The sequence below is a fragment of the Asterias rubens genome, chromosome 20 (genome assembly GCF_902459465.1).
Source record: "Asterias rubens chromosome 20, eAstRub1.3, whole genome shotgun sequence".
Classification (NCBI taxonomy): domain Eukaryota; kingdom Metazoa; phylum Echinodermata; class Asteroidea; order Forcipulatida; family Asteriidae; genus Asterias; species Asterias rubens.
This window is the reverse complement of record NC_047081.1, coordinates 2602012-2619697: the sequence shown is the minus strand read 5'-3', so window position 1 is coordinate 2619697 and position 17686 is coordinate 2602012. Positions and strand designations below refer to the sequence as shown.

Genomic DNA, 17686 nt, shown 5'->3' with positions numbered 1-17686 from the left:
GCAAGTTCGATGACCGATTGAGCTCAAATTTTCAAAGGTTTATTTTATGCATATGTTGAGATACAGCAACTGTGGAGGCTATCTTTGACAATTACCAATAGTGTCCACTGCCTTTAAAGAGGAACACTTGTGCATTGATAACTTAACACAACCAGAGTAATAATTAATGATGAAAATATACTTGTTTTAAAAAAGTTTCCCAACTTTTTTCTGAGCAGTTAAGTTGTTTCATGCATATAGGGCACATCAAGTTTGTACACTGGTCTTTGACAATGGACCCTTCCCATGAAATGTTAATTACATTCACGCATGCGTACAGACCCTGTTGGTTGGCAAACGCCATATAGTTGTGCACTAAGCAGACGCGCAGTCGTGTCTGCGTCACGCACCTATAAGCCGTGTACAAAACAGCGCGATGTTCCCTCATTTTGCCAACCAAAACGTTAGTGCGCACGCGCTATATGCAATTTACATATTTCATTGGAAGGGTCTATTACTTATGTTGACCCCGTGCTATAAGTTAAGCATATTTTTAGACAGGGACAGTCAGTTACTGTCAGATATAAATACTTGGCTAAAACAAAATCTAGAATGAAGAATACAAATAAAACCAACAAAAACACACAGGATGATTTGAAATCACTTTGTTGTTTATTTATACATGTAAGCTCTTGTACATCTTGTTCCAGAGGTGGCTTTAGAGTCAATTCTTGTTTAAAACCATGTTTTTACGGATGGGTAAAACTAAACTGCTGCTTCTGTTTATGGTTTCTTAGACTGTTGCTGTGCCTTGAGAACTCTGCGAACAATCTTCTGCTCTTCAATCAAGAAAGCCCTGATGATCCTGTAAAACACAAAATACAAACATACAATGAATGTAGCGTTTTTTTTTACATTTTTGCAGGCTGATGGTATAAAACATTGTGAGAAAAGGCTCTCTCTGATCAACATAGTTTTCGAGAAAGAAGTTATTTTCCACGAATTTGATTTTGAGAACTCAAGTTTAGAATTTGAGGTTTCGAAATCAAGCATCTGAAAGCACACAACTTCGTGTGACAAGGGTGTTTTTTTCTTTCATAGTTATCTCGCAACTTTTGTTATAAAATGCATATGGGTAGAAAGATGTTAAAAAGTAGAAAACAATGATCCACACACATCTGCCTCGCAATCGCATGGTTTTCCTTTTACCTTGCGAACTAACACGGTCGGCCATTTATGAGAGTAAAAATTTCGAGTTATACTTGTGTGGATGGTTATACTCTACTTTTAAAATATCTTTCTAATCATATGTATTCTATAACGAACGGGTAAATACGCTTTTCATAGACCAACTCGACCGATCCAAGGCAATGTGTTCCTTAAATACCATGTAAACTAAAACGGGACACCAGTTTGTGCAGTCAAGTTTTTGACTTTATAAAATGGCAAACCTTGTTAGTTCACAAAATAAAAGGAAAACCATGCACTTATGAGGCATGTTTGTGTTGATCATTTTACTCAACTTTTAAAAGATCTGTCTTTCCATATCGTTCATATCGTTCATAGAAAACAGTTTCAAACGCTTTTCATGGACCTACTCGACCGATCAAAGGCAGCTATCCCTTTAAGACGACTGGGTATTATAGCCTACTTGAACCCCTATGATGCATCCAACAGCCAACAGCTTTGTTCAACTTAGATCCGCTTGCAAAACAAGAAAACTTGCTTAATTTGTTTGATCTTCTTTTTGTTTGAGTTGTTTTCATTCATACTACAGGTCAACAACGATATATTCCTGTACAGCAAATACTGTACATTCCCTTCCAACACTCTACTATCGTACCTCTGTTTAACTGCTCCAGCACTCAAACAGCCTCCATAAGCTCTGGTAACACGCTTTCTGGGTCTTGGAACTGACATCAACTTCTTTGGACGGGCAGCTAACACCTGAAAAAATAGACAAACATGACATGAATACAAAACAACAATACTTGACAAGATGATTGCAAGCAAGGCCCACCTGATTGCTTCAGTTGGGCTAAGCAACTAGCTTACACTCGCGCCCAGGGTTCTCCAAGTGCGGTGTTTCCCCGCGATGCCCCCGTCCGAAATTCTCAAAATACCAAATGCGCCCATTCCAAAAATATAGTGCCCGGGCAAAATCGCCAAGCGCCCGGCAAAAACCTTGTGTCCCAAATAATAAGACTCAAAAATTGAGTCGACCCCGCTCCAACATATGAGAGATTGTACATAGTTTATCAGGGGCCCCCGAGGTTTACAATTAATTTGATATTGAAACTAAAATTGAAACATTGTGGTATTAGAAGACCGATCAGAGATTGGAATATATCAGGACGCAAAACTGAAACTTGCATTCCAAGTTGAAGGTATCGGGCGATCATGCACAAAGGGGATTTTTGGTTTTGTTCGTGCTGAAATGATTTGCACAAAAAATGTTTGAACAATCAGTTGATCTTGGAATAGTTTGTGCAATTGGCTTATCTATCGTGCAGAAATAGTGCAGGAATGGTTCACTTAATATGCCGATAGGGCAGGAATAATTTGCACAGCTTGGCGATAGGGCATGAATTATTTGACAACAGTGCAGAAATGGTTTGCGCAATTAGACGTTAGTGCAGGATTGGTTTAGCACCCAGACAAAATTTAACCCTGCGGAGAACCCTGGCTGGATGACTAATTTTTAATTCCCAAGTTGCATTGGGGCATAATGTGACAATGTGCAGAAGAAAGGCAGTTGCGAGTGGGTCATGGGAAAAAGAAGAAAAAACTTGTCCGGATCTTACAGATTGACAGCCCATGACAATGGGCCGCATTCATGTATAAAGATGTAAGCAAAAGACTAGAAAAAGCAATTGCTATTTTTTTATGAATGCGGCCCATTATCTATCAAACATTTTATAAGTTTCCCATAGACTTCAAAATTTTCCGATGGAAGTGCCTTTTGAAAATTGAATGTTCCTGGCAGGCCTGAATAGAATTATTTAAATACACGTAGATCCAAATGTAGATTCTTACCCCCATGAGCTTAACTCCAGTATCTCCACATCTTGCCGGAGAAGGCTTCTTCTTGGGATAATGGTATACAAGCTTGCCACCTGGTGTTTTCACGATCTTCACCTTGTTGGACTTGGTGTTGTAGGAATGCCTACGTCTGTAATGAAGTCGCTGAACCATACTGACTCTGAAAAAAAAAAAAAATCAAAAATAAATTTACACAAAAATTCTGATTTATTTGATCTAACTGGGTTTTGAAAAAACATGGTTTCTTAATGTTGCCCTCATCGGATGATTGAACTGGTAGAGGAAGTCACCCTGTACGGCATGTGTTACCGATGACGTAGGGGTTCCTGCGCCAAATGCAAAATATAGTGTACATGCCCGAGTCAAAGACTGGACATCTCAAAGTTTGCCGAGGAAATTTGCTAGGAATTCACCTTTCTGATGTTGTCTTTGGTAACGCACGTTATCCATGGAGAAGTTGTTAGTACATAACATAGACAGCATGGCCTGGAATTTCACAGAGGTCATGGCCTGGAATTTCACAGAGGTCATGGCCTGGAATTTCACAGAGGTCATGGCGTGGAATTTCACAGAGGTCATGGCGTGGAATTTCACAGTTGCCAAGGTCTTGGCCTTAGTGGCCCATCAGAATTTTCTTAAAAGCAGTGGACACTATTGGTAATGCCCCTTATTTTTGACCGCGCGAGGGCGCTATAAATAGTATTTTGATCACTTCCGGGGGTACACGCGATTCGCCCTGCACAAATTAATAGGCGTTCTGTCACTTTTGTTGCGCCGTAGTTTCAATTTGCTTTAGAGGTGGATTATAACGGCTCCTTTAAAAGTCTTATTGTCTGTGATGGATTAGATGTCTGTGGTTATAATGTGTTCCAATCTTTAAAAACTGTTTTGCGTATGAATGAATATACCCCGGAAGTGATTGAGAGCGCCCTCACGCGGTCAAAAATATGGCCCATTGTAAGCATTCTCCTAACTAGGTGTATCTTAACATATGCATCAAATAACACACCTGTGAAAATTTGAGTTCAATTGGTCGTCGTAGTTGCGAGATATGAATGAAATAAAAAACACTCTTGTTACACGAAATTATGTGCTTTCCATGCTTAATTTCAAGACCTCAAATTTGAAACTTGAGGTCTTGAAATCAAATTCGTGGAAAATTAATTCTTTCTCGAAAAATTACGTCACTTCAGAGGGAGCTGTTTCTCACAATGTTTTTTACTATTTACCTCTCCCCCATACTCGTTATGAAGTGAGGTTTGATGCTGATTGTTATTTTGAGTAATTACCAATAGTGTCCACTGCCTTTAAGTCTTTTATTTTGTTTTAAGATGAAAAATACAAAAAAACTAATTTTAGGCCTCATAAACGGATGCTGGACACTTCGAACCTTTGAAACTTTGTAGTCTGGACACTTGGTACCTTCGGGACACTTCATACCGTAACCAAATTGGTCACTTCGTACCGTGGGCAGGGTACAAAGTGACCATCAACTGAGTCACATCGTACCTTCATTTAAAATGAGTATTCCTTAATAAGTTAATGCTCGTTGAGATACAAAATAATAATTAATGAATTGTTATTTTTGTTTTACGTGTGAATGGTCTTTTAAATGAGAAGTCAATAGGCCTATTTTTATAATTTTATGTCCGCCAAGGGTGCATCTTCCACTCGTAGTTTGTAAAAAAAATAATTCAAAGTCAAATAATCAAAATAGCTCCTTGGTCACACAAAATAATATTATTTAATATTATTATTGATAATAACTTGGTTTGATTTGCTTTGATTTTATAATCATCTGATCCGGAGCACAAAATAATCATAATAAATAATGCAGAAATACCGATTTCGTACAAAGTACAGTGTCTTGACTTCGAGCGAAAGAGTAAAAAATGTCCCAGATTAGAAATTTGAATCTGAGTGGGGCGGAGCTTTTCACAAAAAAACACAATGCAGAAGCTTCGTGACCCTCCGGCAGGCTACGCCGTCGGCAGGAGGGTTTCGTTACCGCAGACGAGACGCAACTAACTGCGCCACCACTGTTTTCCACTAATCAATCATTTTGAGCAAATACCACACTTAATTACATCATAATGAACAGAAAAATGGTGACAGAATACAGAACTGTTCATACCAAATCCGTGTATGGATTAAACAAAAGCTGAAACAAATAAAAAACGGCAAACCCTGTCCGTAATCTGGACAACTGTGGTATAACACGCTACATTGCATACATTTTGGGTTCCATTAACAAGATCGGACATAACGTTAAGTAATTACGAATTACTCAAAAAATGAATAAATTTAACCACGCAAAATGCAAGAAATAAAAGCACTGATAAGTACTTCTATTAAAAATAACAAGTATTTCTAAAAACTAAACATAAACAAGGAGATGATTGTTGATTTATTCCTTACTCTTTTCAGGCAACGAGCAGCCTGTTTCAGCCAGTAGAAGAAAAGGCAGATAAATCTAACCGCAAGAGGGCGTCCCACTGATGCACGTCACGCGCTTGCAGTCGATAGTAGCTTGGCCTGGTTGATGGGAAAAGCAGCAGTAGACACAGGCGAAGGGGTTGGGGGGGGGGGGGTGGGGGGGGGGGGGGGGGGGGTCGGGGGGGGGGGCAACCCTAGCCTTTCGTCAATACAGAATGTCGACACAGTGCGTCATGTCATGGCCATGTGTTAAGGGGACACTGGGGCGCTGTACTTCATTTTTTCGAAATTAATTTGTAATTTTCGGTGTACGTCGTACTAGCGCCCCGTGTAATAACCCTCCAAGTCACCATTAATTCTATGACGACTCTCATAATAGGCCTAATAAAAATATTTAAAAAATGATCCAAAAGGACACGCAACCATCTTCAAAACCGCATGGCTTCTCAATTATGACATCAGCCGTCGATTTCACCAAACTATCGTAGGACTTAAAGGACGAGTTCAGTTCCGTATCCTTACACGGAATGACGATCTTTTCAAACTACAAAAAAAACTCCCGGGAACTTCCTGGGATACAATTTAAATAACTTACTCCCAGTAAATAATTAATCCTGCTCAGGGGTAATGGGCGAAAGGAGTCCGTGTTTTTTTTCTCCAACAGACGAAGGCATGCGTGAAACGACCGTGTATAAATTCCATGGAATTGTGTCTCACGGCCCTTTTGTGACATGGCCAAATATATAATAATGGTGTTTTTGAGGGTTAAAGGTAGTGGACACTATTGGTAATTACTCACAATAGCTATTATCATAAAACCTTTCTTTTGATCACGAGTAATGGGGAGAGGTATAAAACATTGTGAGAAACAGCTCCCTTTAGAGTAACGTAGTTTGTCGAGAAAGAAGTTATTTTCCACGAATTTGATTTCGAGAAAGAAGTAATTTTCCACGAATTCGATTTTGAGAAAGAAGTAATTTTCAACGAATTTGAATTCGAGACCTCAGATTAAGAATATTTGAGGTCACGAAATCAACCATCTGAAGTGTGACCGTGGAGCGACAAGGTTTTTTTTAAATATTATCTTTCATTAATATCTCCCGACTTCAACGACCGATTGAGCTCAAATTTTCACAGGTTTGTTATTATATGCATATATTAATGTTATTATAATATATTAATGCTATTCTTATAATGACCATTGTTAGTTGCATCATGATGCAACTTGCTCTCTTATCCTACCCTTTCATGTTTCCCTGAATTGTTGTCGAACAATACATTTACCACTTCACTCCTATTGGTTCTTAGCCATCAATATTGTTTCTGAAATAGAAACTTTGATTGGCTGGTATTTTCCATCTTCTTTCTGGATCCTTCCCTTAATCCCTTTCCCCTCTCTTTTTCTATAAATGGATATGTATTTGTTTGTACTTGTTTTATGCCTCTGAAGAAGGTCCGGTTTGGATCGAAAGCTAAGGCCACCAACCCTATTCATTACATATATATTAATGTTGAGATACACCAACTGTGAGACCAGTCTTTGACAAATAGTGTCCAGTGTCTCTAAAGACATTGGACACTATAAGTAATTGTCAAAGACCAGTCTTCTCATTTGGTGTATCTCAACATAATAATATAACAAACCTGTGAAAATTTCAGCTCAATTGGTCGTCGAAGTTGCGAGATAATTAATACGAAAGAAAAAAACACCTTTGTTACACGAAGTTGTTTGCTTTAAGATGCTTGATTTCGAGACCTGAAAATTCTAAATCTTAGGTCTCGAAACCAAATTCGTGGTAATTTACCGAAAAGGCCCAAATTCTACTGCTCAAATTTTGAAGGCTTATTGTTCTGTTTGATTTGCCATAATTGGGTCTCTAAATGGCCAAAGATTGCACCACAGGGCACAGAGCATCTAGAAGAAAAAATTCCTTCTTTCTCGAAAACTACTTCACTTCAGAGAGGACGCCGTTTCTCACAATGTTTTATACTCTTTATCAACCTCTCCCCATTACTCGATTATAGGTAAAGGTTTTATGCTAATAACTATGTTGAGTATATTACCAATAGTGTCACTGCCTTTAATACAAAAGTGCCGCCCGAGTGACGTCATAGACTTCGGGCAAGTCACTTTGTATTGGCATAAACATGAACATTGAGCACTCTTCATCTTAAAGGAACACGTTGCCTTAGATCGGTCGAGTTGGTCTTTGAAAAGTGTTTGTATTTATTAAATGCATAATGGTTAGAAAGATGTTTTAAAAGTAGAATACAATGATATACACAAAATATGGCTATATAAAATTATAAACACGGTTTGAGTCGTTGGCATGAAAAATACAGAGTGAGATGGGTTGGCCAAAGTTCAAACAATGGTCATTATAAGACCAAACTACAGGCTAGAAATCTTTTTTTATTATTTTTTTTTATAATAACTAACGACCAGACAACACTGATGATTAAACCAAAGCTGCAATGCTCAATCAAACATTCATTTGCGAGCAGGTGTGAAACCCCTATTATCATCTGAACGAACCAGCTCCAACCATCCCTTCCACTGCAGTGAAGACTATATCAGTCTTCACTTTCACAACTTAAGTGACACTTAACGAACTCCGTAATATTGATAATTGTGACCGGCTCTACAAATTTGGGTATTAAGGGACAAAATAAGTTACATACACAGCTGAATTGGGGTTAGTATAAGCTTTATTTTGGCGTAGGTTTGAACCCTGTTGCCTTCTGGAGATATACTGAAATTTGCATATTCATATTTTACAATTTAATGAAAGTGCTCCTTAAAGGCAGTGGACACTATTGGTAATTACTCAAAATATCTATCATCATAAAACCTCACTTGGTAACAAGTAATTGGGAGAGGTTGATAGTATAAAACAATGTGAGAAACGGCTCCCTCTGAAGTGACATAGTTTTCGAGAAAGAAGTAATTTTCCACGAATTTGATTTCGAGACCTAAAGTTTAGAATTTTGAGGTCTCTAAATCAAGCAATCAGAAAGCACACAACTTCGTGTGACAAGGGTGTTTTTTTCTTTCATTAATATCTCGCAACTTCGACGACCGATTGAGCTCAAATTTTAACAGGTTTGTTATTTTATGCATATGTTAGATACACCAACTGTGAAGACTAGTCTTTGATATTTACCAATAGTTTCCACTGGCTTTAAACTTAGCAAACTTTATGGGAAGTACCTAAAATTGATACAAAAACCTTTGTTTTTTCAACTCAAAAATAATAATGATATTTCTGTGAATAAAATATGGAAGTATTTATACAATAGAAGCCAATAAACCAAGAAAGACAAAATTATGCTTTGAAAATATTTTCAGGATCTCAACATTGAACGCCCTTTAAATTTAATTAGCATATCGGCCCTAAATACCCTTTTTTTGCAGAGCGGGTCATATTTATAAAGCCAGTGGTTCCGATGCCACTCCTCCAAGAGTGGTTTAGATTGCAGCTCCTGAACTGGCTGTTCCTGATATATACACATCATTTTCGTAAATCTCTTGATTTATATCTGCTTTGTATACCCCCCAGTCTGGAAGCACGCAAATCTTACAACTGTTTCCAAACCGGGCACATCAAGCGATCTGAAAAACTACATACCGATTGCACTCGTTCCAGTAGTCATGAAACTAGTCCTTAATCGGGCCCTTGTGTAAATACAAGCTCCTGCTAGTGCAGTTTGACTTTCCACCAATTCCACCAAACCGATATACAATGATGATTGCTTTTAGTCACGCAACTTTAAGGAACACGTTGCCTTGGATCGGACGAGTTGGTATATAAAAAGCATTTCTAACCGTTTGTTATAAAATGCAAATGGTTAGAAAGATGTTTTAAAAGTAGAATACAATGATCCACACAACATTGCCTCGAAATTGCGTGGTTTTCCTTTTCCTTTGCGAGCTAACACGGTCGGCCATTTATGGGAGTCAAAAAGTTGACTCCCATAAATGGCCGACCGTGTTAGTCGACGAGGTAAAAGGAAAACCGCGCAATATCGAGGCATGTTTGTGTGGATCATTGTATTCTACTTTTACAACATCTTTCCACCCATATGCATTTCATAACAAACGGTTACAAATGCTTTTCAAAGACCAACCACCGGTCCAAGGCAACGTGTTCCTATACGGTTTTTCTGGCAAATTTTCACCCCTTTCTTGTCATTTTCATTAGCAATACAATACATTATTTTGCGATTATGATATAGGCCAGTTTTGCTAGAAAAAAATACGAAACTGCGGAGTTACAGATAGAACGGTGCATTGAGATAGGGTAACAGTACAAATCGTTTAGTTAAAGCATTTGTAGCTAAATAAATGAGTATAATTTTTGTTATATACAAATGATTGTTATAAGTGACCTACTATGTGGGATTTAACTAAATTATGTTTACACATTACATGAACTTCCATTAATAGTACTGCCTAATAACAACAAACTATGACACATGTTTGACACGCGTCATACTGTTAACAAATGAAGGCCTGCACACAAACTTACGCCGTCGAATACTGCACCAGTCTAACAATATTCTGCGGTATAAAATCATCGCATGCATAATGTCACGTGGTGTTCAAATGAGTCCCATTCACTTTCTGTAAACATTTTCTGGCACCTGTGGAGCAAAAAACAAAGAACGATAAACACCTTCATTGTAAAAAGTCTCGTGATGTGTGGACATCGGCAATTTTCCCTTCAATTTAAACGAAACATCATATTAAAGGCAGTGGACACTATTGGTAATTACTCAAAATAATTATTAGCATAAACCTCGATTGGTTACGAGTAATGTGGAGAGGTTGATAGAATAAAACATTGTGAGAAACGGCTCCCTCTGAAGTGACTTAGTTTTCGAGAAAGAAGTAATTTTCCACGAATTTGATTTCGAGACCTCAAGTTTCGTGACAATTATTACCAATAGTATCCATTGCTTTATGCGGTACTAAGTAATAACATATTAATAAATCAGGATTTTTTGTAAGAAACAAAAATAATGTAGGCTTATGTGGAATGTTTACAATGTGTTCTTAAACAGAAATGCATCTTAAATGAATTCCACGTCATGAAGTTGAAGCGAATGACATCTTCTTACCTTGGGCATACGTATGGGTCTTGACGAGCTGGTACCCCGCTTCTACCTCTGACTGTATCTGATTCAGCCTGGAGATTAATTTGTAACCAACGACCTTCCGGACCAGGCTGTAGCATGATGACTTGTGAGCCAGTTGACACCTTAGACGTTGCCTTGTGACTGGGTTTTACAACATCCTTATGGGGAGTTCTGCTCGACTTCACCTGAGAAGATGAATTGGTCAAACAATGTATTCATTAAAAGGCAGTGGACACTATTGCCAATTACTCGAAATAATTATCAGCATAAAACCTCACTTGGTAACGAGTAATAGGGAGAGGTCGATAGTATAAAACATTGTTGGAAACGGCTCCCTCTGAAGTGACGTAGTTTTCGAGAAAGAAGTAATTTTCCACGAATTTGATTTCGAGACCTCAAGTTTAGAACTTGAGGTCTCGAAATCAACCATCTAAACGCACACAACTTCGTGTGACAAGGGTGTTTTTTCTTTCATTATTATCTCGCAACTTCGACGACCAATTGAGCTCAAATTTTCACAGGTTTGTTATTTCAGGCATATGTTGAGATACAGCAAGTGAGAAGACTGGTCTTTGACAATTACCAATAGTGTCCACTGTCTTTAAGTCAGACGTCATTTGATCTGCATTGACGACTGAGCCCCTGTGGCGACTTTCGCTTTTATGTCCCTATACTTACCTTTAACTTGTTGTGATCCCTACGTGATGGCTCTGCTTCTATTTTCTGATCTGATGGCCTGTAAGCACCATGCTTTGGTGGTCCTTTAGTCTTTACATCGTCTTTAATCTTTAATAAAAACATAAACATTGGTACTTCCTTTTCATGTATTTCCACACTCTAAAAACTAGTGAGTTCGGTGAGTGACTATACACTTTGAAAGTGTTGGATCCAGCATTTGTATGTTAAATCCAGCATTTTAAAGACAGTGGACACTATTGGTAATTGTCAAAGACCGGTCTTCTCATTTGGTGTATCTAATCATAATTATGCATGAAATAACAAACCTGTGAAAATTTGAGCTCAATCGGTCATCTAACTTGGGAGATAATAATGAAAGAAAAAACACCCTTGTCACACGAAGTTGTGTGCTTTCAGATGCTTGATTTCGAGACCTCAAGTTCTAAATCTGATGAGGTATCGAAATCAAATTCTTGGAAATTACTTCTTTCTCGAAAACTATGGCACTTCAGAGAGAGCCGTTTCTCACAATGTTTTATACTACCAACCTCTCCCCCTTACTCGTTACCAAGTGAGGTTTTATGCCAATAATTATTTTGAGTAATTACCAATAGTGTCCACTGCCTTTAAGGTATTCGGTCAACACTTTAAGCGCCAGTTTAACTTTTTAAATTTCCATTGTTTACGTAGTTCTGAGCGTGCGCACATGACCGAAAACATTGGATTTTACCTGGTAAGTCTGCTGCCACCAAGCGTCCCAAAAGTCTCCCATTGCTTGCACAAACATAGACATTCCACTGGTTTACCTTTTCCATACGTGTTTATCAATAATTTCTTAATTTTAATAGGGTATACACTTTTATGTAATCTGAACTTGGTTTTATTCTTTATATTGTGTTGTTTAGAGTTATACAAAATAGTGAATTGAACCTATTGAGACATACCTGATCCTTTGTTTGTTTTTTCTGTTTGCTTATTTGATGACGTAATGTTTGTATTTCATCCCGGGCTTTTTGTCTGTCGGCTCGTTCCTTCTTGAAGTCCGACTCGTACATTTGATTCTGTGCAAAACGACAAAATCAGTTGTCAAACCTAAAATGTAGAAACTTGTACAACTCATTACTTAAAAGGCAGTGGACACTATTGGCAATTGTCAAAGACTAGCCTTCACAGTTGGTGTATCTCAACATGTGCATAAAATAACAAACCTGTGAAAATTTGAGCTGAATCGGTCATCGCAGTTGCGAGATAACAATGAAAGAAAAAACACCCTTGTCACACGAAGTTGTGTGCGTTTAGATGGTTGATTTCGAGACCTCAAGTTCTAAATCTGAGGTCTCGAAATCAAATTCGTGGAAAACTACTTCTTTCACGAGAACTATGGCACTTCAGAGGGAGCCGTTTCTCACAATGTTTTATACCATCAACCTCTCCCTATTACTCGTAATCAAGAAAGGTTTTATGCTAATAATTATTTTGAGTGATTACTAATAGTGTCCACTGCCTTTAACCATAATAAAATAATTAATCACAATGGATCTGTATATAGGACCTGAATCTTGTATGTACCTGATGCCTCAATAACTCAACTTGCTCCTTCATATCTTGTTTGCTTAGACTCTTGTCAGTCACTTTGGACACGTTTTCCTGCGGCTGCTTGTTCTTCTCCGTCACTGTCTGATATTGGGAGGCAGTAAGACAATCATCTTGTTTTTCTTCGTCTGCCGGTGCCTTGAGTGGCATTGGTGCGGTGGTAGGGAGATGCTTGGGAGTCTTAAGTGGCATTGGTGAGGTGGTAGGGCGATGCATGTGAGTCTTGAGTGGCATTGGTGCGGTGGTAGGGAGATGCACGGGGGTCTTTCTTTCAACAGTGTTTGGTTCTTGTTGCGAGTCATGGTTACGACCCGTCTTTGATGATTCCGTTGATCCAATAGACTGCTTTACAAACGTTGCTGCTGTCTCTGTAGATGGTGACTGATTTACGTGAACATGCTGATGGTACTTTTTCTCCAGTGCCTGATTGTTCATAGGAAAATAGGTTCATTGTCAGAACTTAATAATAATAATAATTATAATAATAATAATAAACATAAATAATAATACTATCGAAGTCTTATATAGCGCCCGTATCTACCAAACAAGGTACTCAAGGCGCTGAGTATACACAAACTTTCAGAAAGATAGGTTGTTGCAGTGATGAATTGTGAGACCCAATCATGTAGCAATAATAAGGTTTTCCATGTCAAATTCGGCAAATTAGCAGTCAATTAATTTACATACGTTCGGATTCAAGCTGCTTTACCTCTCCAGTTGTTACTGCATTTCAAACCAGAATTCGGCCATTCAATTTCGTTTTGAGTCGAGTCAAACTCCTTTAGCACTCAGTTCAATTTAGCGTATCGTCATTCTTTTTCGTGTTACACTAGCCTCGATAAGGGTCTGCGAATTTGAATGCTGCTTTGATGAATTGCTAAATTGACTGATTATTTTGTTAAGTCGAACGCAACATTGCATTTGACTAATCATAAAAGGAAATCGAATGACCCTTTTATAGCGTTCAATTTCGCACAAAACAGAATATTCTGGTGGTTAAATTGGCTCCTCATTTGCCGAAATTGACCGATACAACATATATTACGTGATAATAATAACGATATGTGCCCAAATTAATTGCAAATTGTTTCCGCAAACTAATATTCGCATTTTGTGGCATACAATATTTTGTTCGATGTTCCTTTAAATCCACCATCGTATTAATCAAGAGATAATAGAGATACCATCAAAGTATAGACCCACAACGAATTGGAAATAAAACATAAAACTGGATTATATATATAGAAACATTATTCAAACACAAAACAAACATTTAGAAGCAATACATATCAATCGGTGTCAACAGTCATAAAACGTGTGTTATTGTTCACACAGTCACGCACACGGCCAGCTAAACTCGACGTTTCAGGTGGTTTATTAATTGAAACTATATAGATTAAGAATTAAAATGCTTTCTTCCCAAATCAATTACTCCCCATTGTTACCTGCTTAAGGCGCACGATCTCATCTGTCATACTTGTATTCTGTTTGATCAAAGTTCGATTAAACATTTCAGATTTGTCATTCTTCTGTTGTTCTTTAGACACAGCTTTCTTCAGCCGTTGATTTTCGTCCTAATAAGAAGACATAAATGTTTGTTTTAACAGCATCATTAAAAGCATTATTGCTGAATATTATGTGACATAATTATTATAATACAATGTTATACCAACTAGACTACCGACATTGCCCGGTAGCTAGAGGCAGTTCTAATGCTGTGTTTTGGCAGCGGGTCCTGCAACGATATAGATGTTTAATTTGCATCGGAGATAAGGACATAATTATTGAAACAATATTGGTCCATTATGGTTATTCTGGTTTACCTCAATCAGTTCAATACGTGTTTTGGCTGTGAGAAGAGTCTGCTCATAATGATTTGCCTTTATATCTGCCTCTTTGACAGCGTCATTAAGCTCGGTTTGAAGTCCTCCAATTGTCTCATCTTTTTTCGAGAGTTCAGCAATTAAATCCGATTCCTTATGTTTCAAATGATTCTTCCATTCGGTGTTGGCTTTCTTAAGCTAAAAAACAATATGAAATATCTGAGTTAAAAACCGTATGCAGATTTTGAAATGCCGTTGTATAGAAAGCCATTAAGCACTTTCGGAACAGAAAAAAACAATAAAAGTTCACAGATTTACAAATAACTAACAGGGTTTATAGAAGGTAATGGTAAAAGACTTCTCTTGAAATATTATTCCATGAAATGCTTTACTTTTTGAGAAAACATTGAAACAATTATCAATTCTCGACAACGAGAATTACGGATGTCACGACACGGCGAAACGTACGGGAACAAGGGTGGGTTTCCCCGTTATATTTTCTCCCGACTCCGATGACCGATTGAGCCTAAATGTTCACAGGTTTGTTATCTTATAAGCTGTGGTACACGAAGTGTGGGCCTTTGGACAATACTGTTTACCGAAAGTGTCCAATGGCTTTAACTGCAACACATTGAGGTACAAACCTCCTGTACTTGAATTTTAAGGCTGGATAACTCTTGTTGTTGCAGGTACGTACTAGCGAAGCTATTTGTAATAGTCGCCACTGATCTAACGTTTTCTGATTTCTCTTTATGCGGTAGAACCTTGCTTAAAGTGTCTGGTGAAATCAGAGCATCCATATAGGTCTCTGGATCCTCTGTGTTGACGGTGTCCACTTTGCACCCATTTGCTTCAAATCCTGTTTGACTGATATCTCCATGTGAGTTATTCTTGGTAAGTTCGCTCTCTCTGTTTCTTACTTGGCGTTCCAATGGAGTTCTAACAAGAGGTTGAGTCAACTTGGATTGATTTACCAATGTAGTCGAATAATATTCAGTTTGACCAACGCCCTCTAATTTTGAAAGTTCTCCAATAAGTTCCATCTCTTCAATGGCACCCTCTGCGTCATCTCGCTCACCAGCACCTCCATCCTCGTCTCTTGGTGACGTCATTACATATTCCGCCTCTATGGCGCCCTCTATGTCATCTTCTGTATCGCCCAATGTTTCATCATCCAACGTTACTACATTTAAACACAAACATTATCATCAAATTAATGAACCTTTTTAAAATTTACTATAATTAATCATATTATTGTAAAACAAAGGGGGGGGGAAAGAGAAAAAAAACCACTGTTTGTTTGTACTACCGTAGCGCGGTGTGGACAGAGATTCTGTCACACACCGAGGTCGACCCAGGGAAGCTTAACGAACGCACCCAATGTTGCAATGATTGTTACCTTGGGGTTTGTCTGTGGATGTCGCGTGTTTATCATCCGTGTCGTCAGGGTGCAAGTCTTTATCTGCTAGTAAACCACGCAGTCGGTGAACTTCCCCTTTTGAGTCTTTTAGAGCACGACCTATAGCATTTCGTAGGAAAAAAAAACATGTATATAAAAAATTGACTCAACTCGGTCAATGTTAGTAAGGCTATATTTTTGCCACAAATATCAGTTTAAACGTAGTTAATGATTTCAAAGTACAAGCTGTTTTATTGTCATTTATAAACATACGTAACGTAGCTATGGGTGCGTTCGTTTAGCTATAATCGAACGCACCCAAAAGAGACATGTAGACTAACCGAGTACCCGAACGCCTCCCACACAGCGTCTCAATCGTCTGTTCTCCACTCTGAGGGGTCGTAGTTCTTCCAGTTCATCCTCATATGCATTGGCTGTCATTTCCCAATCAACTGACGTCATTGTGGGTCGTTGGTTTCCTTTTATGGCATCATCCTCAATACCGTTTGCTGCCGGTGGCTTATTATCAACTGTCTCCATTCTGCTATTTCCGCAAATAAATACAAAACAATTAGTGACTGGACATTTAAAAGCCTACAACATAAGGGTATACACCTTATGCACATGACGTCATTTCAGTACGGCGCCCTCGCCTTGAGGTCAAAAGGATGTTGTTCATTGGCCAATCCATGTGCGTTTCGATTGTTTCGTCACCGTTTGACCTCAAAGATAGTCTTGGTGCCAAGACCATTGGTGTTGCGCGGTCACACACAACCAACGTTCCGATTATGCACGGCAAAAACTGTAGTACACGCTTGTAATGAACGAACGCTAGCGGGCGCTCTGTTTCTCTGATTTCCGGATCTCACCATGTAATAGACCTTATCGCAAATACCAATGCGCAAGCGCAGACTGTTGAATGAGGTGCATTGTGGGATATATATGGATCAAATTTTGATACCAGCTAGACCACAATGCACCTAATTCCAAGTTTTACGCGCACGCCCCGGTATTTGCGAAAAGGTCTATGTCCGTGAGATCTAAATCAGCGAAACAGAGCGCCCGCTAGATGGCGGCTGGATGACGTCAATGCATAAAGTCTATACTGATACGGCATTTCAAAAATACGTGTCCAGCTACCGGTTTCCTATGTTGTATATTTTGTAAGGAGATCTAACACATAGTATTAATTTTACCATTATTGTTACGATCATGTTAACATTTACCAGTACATGACTATGTGGGAAAAGGTTTCAAGGTTGCACAATGTTTCGCTAACGATGTTTTGCAGTTGAAGCTCGTTTTGTTGTAAAATCTTCTGTTCAACTGCAACTAACTACGTCAAACTGAAATAAAAACTTCTACAAGATATGAAAACTACGTACCGTGTGGATCTTTGAAATATATCGAGAAATTCTTGACACAAAAGTAGCGCTCCTGTTCACGTTGAGTGTATATAGGTCTTTCCAGTCCGGTTCCATGGAAATATTGGTCGTCAACACGGGCGGGAAGGGCATTTACTGGCTGGATTGCGAAACACAATGCATGATGCAAGGGGGAATTCCCTATCAGTGTAAACCCGATTGGGCAATCCTGT

The 17686-nt window shown here is 38.5% G+C and overlaps 2 protein-coding genes across 4 annotated transcripts; both read right to left on the bottom strand.

The window, feature by feature from the left end:
• Nucleotides 1–629: 629 nt before the first annotated feature.
• On the bottom strand, nt 630–5544 carry LOC117303841 (60S ribosomal protein L34-B-like). The gene is made up of 4 exons (XM_033788228.1): nt 5440–5544; nt 3016–3181; nt 1823–1926; nt 630–844 (listed from the first exon to the last, which is right to left on the bottom strand). Exons 2-4 carry the CDS (start codon nt 3172–3174, stop codon nt 763–765), a joined length of 345 nt encoding a protein of 114 aa, XP_033644119.1. The 5' UTR covers nt 3175–3181; nt 5440–5544; the 3' UTR covers nt 630–762.
• A 3993-nt stretch (nt 5545–9537) lies between these two features.
• Nucleotides 9538–17596, bottom strand: LOC117303911. Of its 3 annotated transcripts, none has more exons than XM_033788365.1 (11): nt 17475–17596; nt 16431–16633; nt 16090–16209; nt 15335–15873; nt 14691–14888; nt 14313–14441; nt 12844–13290; nt 12219–12335; nt 11275–11382; nt 10579–10781; nt 9538–10101 (listed from the first exon to the last, which is right to left on the bottom strand). In XM_033788365.1, the coding sequence occupies exons 2-11, from the start codon at nt 16627–16629 to the stop codon at nt 10032–10034; spliced, it is 2130 nt and encodes a 709-aa protein (XP_033644256.1). In that variant the 5' UTR covers nt 16630–16633; nt 17475–17596; the 3' UTR covers nt 9538–10031. The 3 variants fall into 3 exon arrangements, with proteins under 3 accessions (XP_033644256.1, XP_033644255.1, XP_033644257.1); XM_033788364.1 differs by having other exon boundaries at nt 16431–16630; XM_033788366.1 differs by having other exon boundaries at nt 15665–15873; nt 16431–16630.
• Nucleotides 17597–17686: the final 90 nt, after the last annotated feature.

Excerpts from the sequence above, each read along its gene's own strand:
- LOC117303841 (XM_033788228.1), bottom strand. The coding sequence starts at position 3,174 with ATGGTTCAGCGACTTCATTACAGACGTAGGCATTCCTACAACACCAAG. Across the intron at positions 1,927-3,015 it reads CTGGAGTTAAGCTCATGGGG|GTGTTAGCTGCCCGTCCAAA; the intron begins GTAAGAATCTAC and ends CTATTTTTTCAG. Across the intron at positions 845-1,822 it reads GCTGGAGCAGTTAAACAGAG|GATCATCAGGGCTTTCTTGA; the intron begins GTACGATAGTAG and ends TGTGTTTTACAG.
- LOC117303911 (XM_033788365.1), bottom strand. The coding sequence starts at position 16,629 with ATGGAGACAGTTGATAATAAGCCACCGGCAGCAAACGGTATTGAGGAT. Across the intron at positions 15,874-16,089 it reads ATCCACAGACAAACCCCAAG|TAACGTTGGATGATGAAACA; the intron begins GTAACAATCATT and ends GTTTAAATGTAG. Across the intron at positions 10,102-10,578 it reads GACCCATACGTATGCCCAAG|GTGCCAGAAAATGTTTACAG; the intron begins GTAAGAAGATGT and ends TTTGCTCCACAG.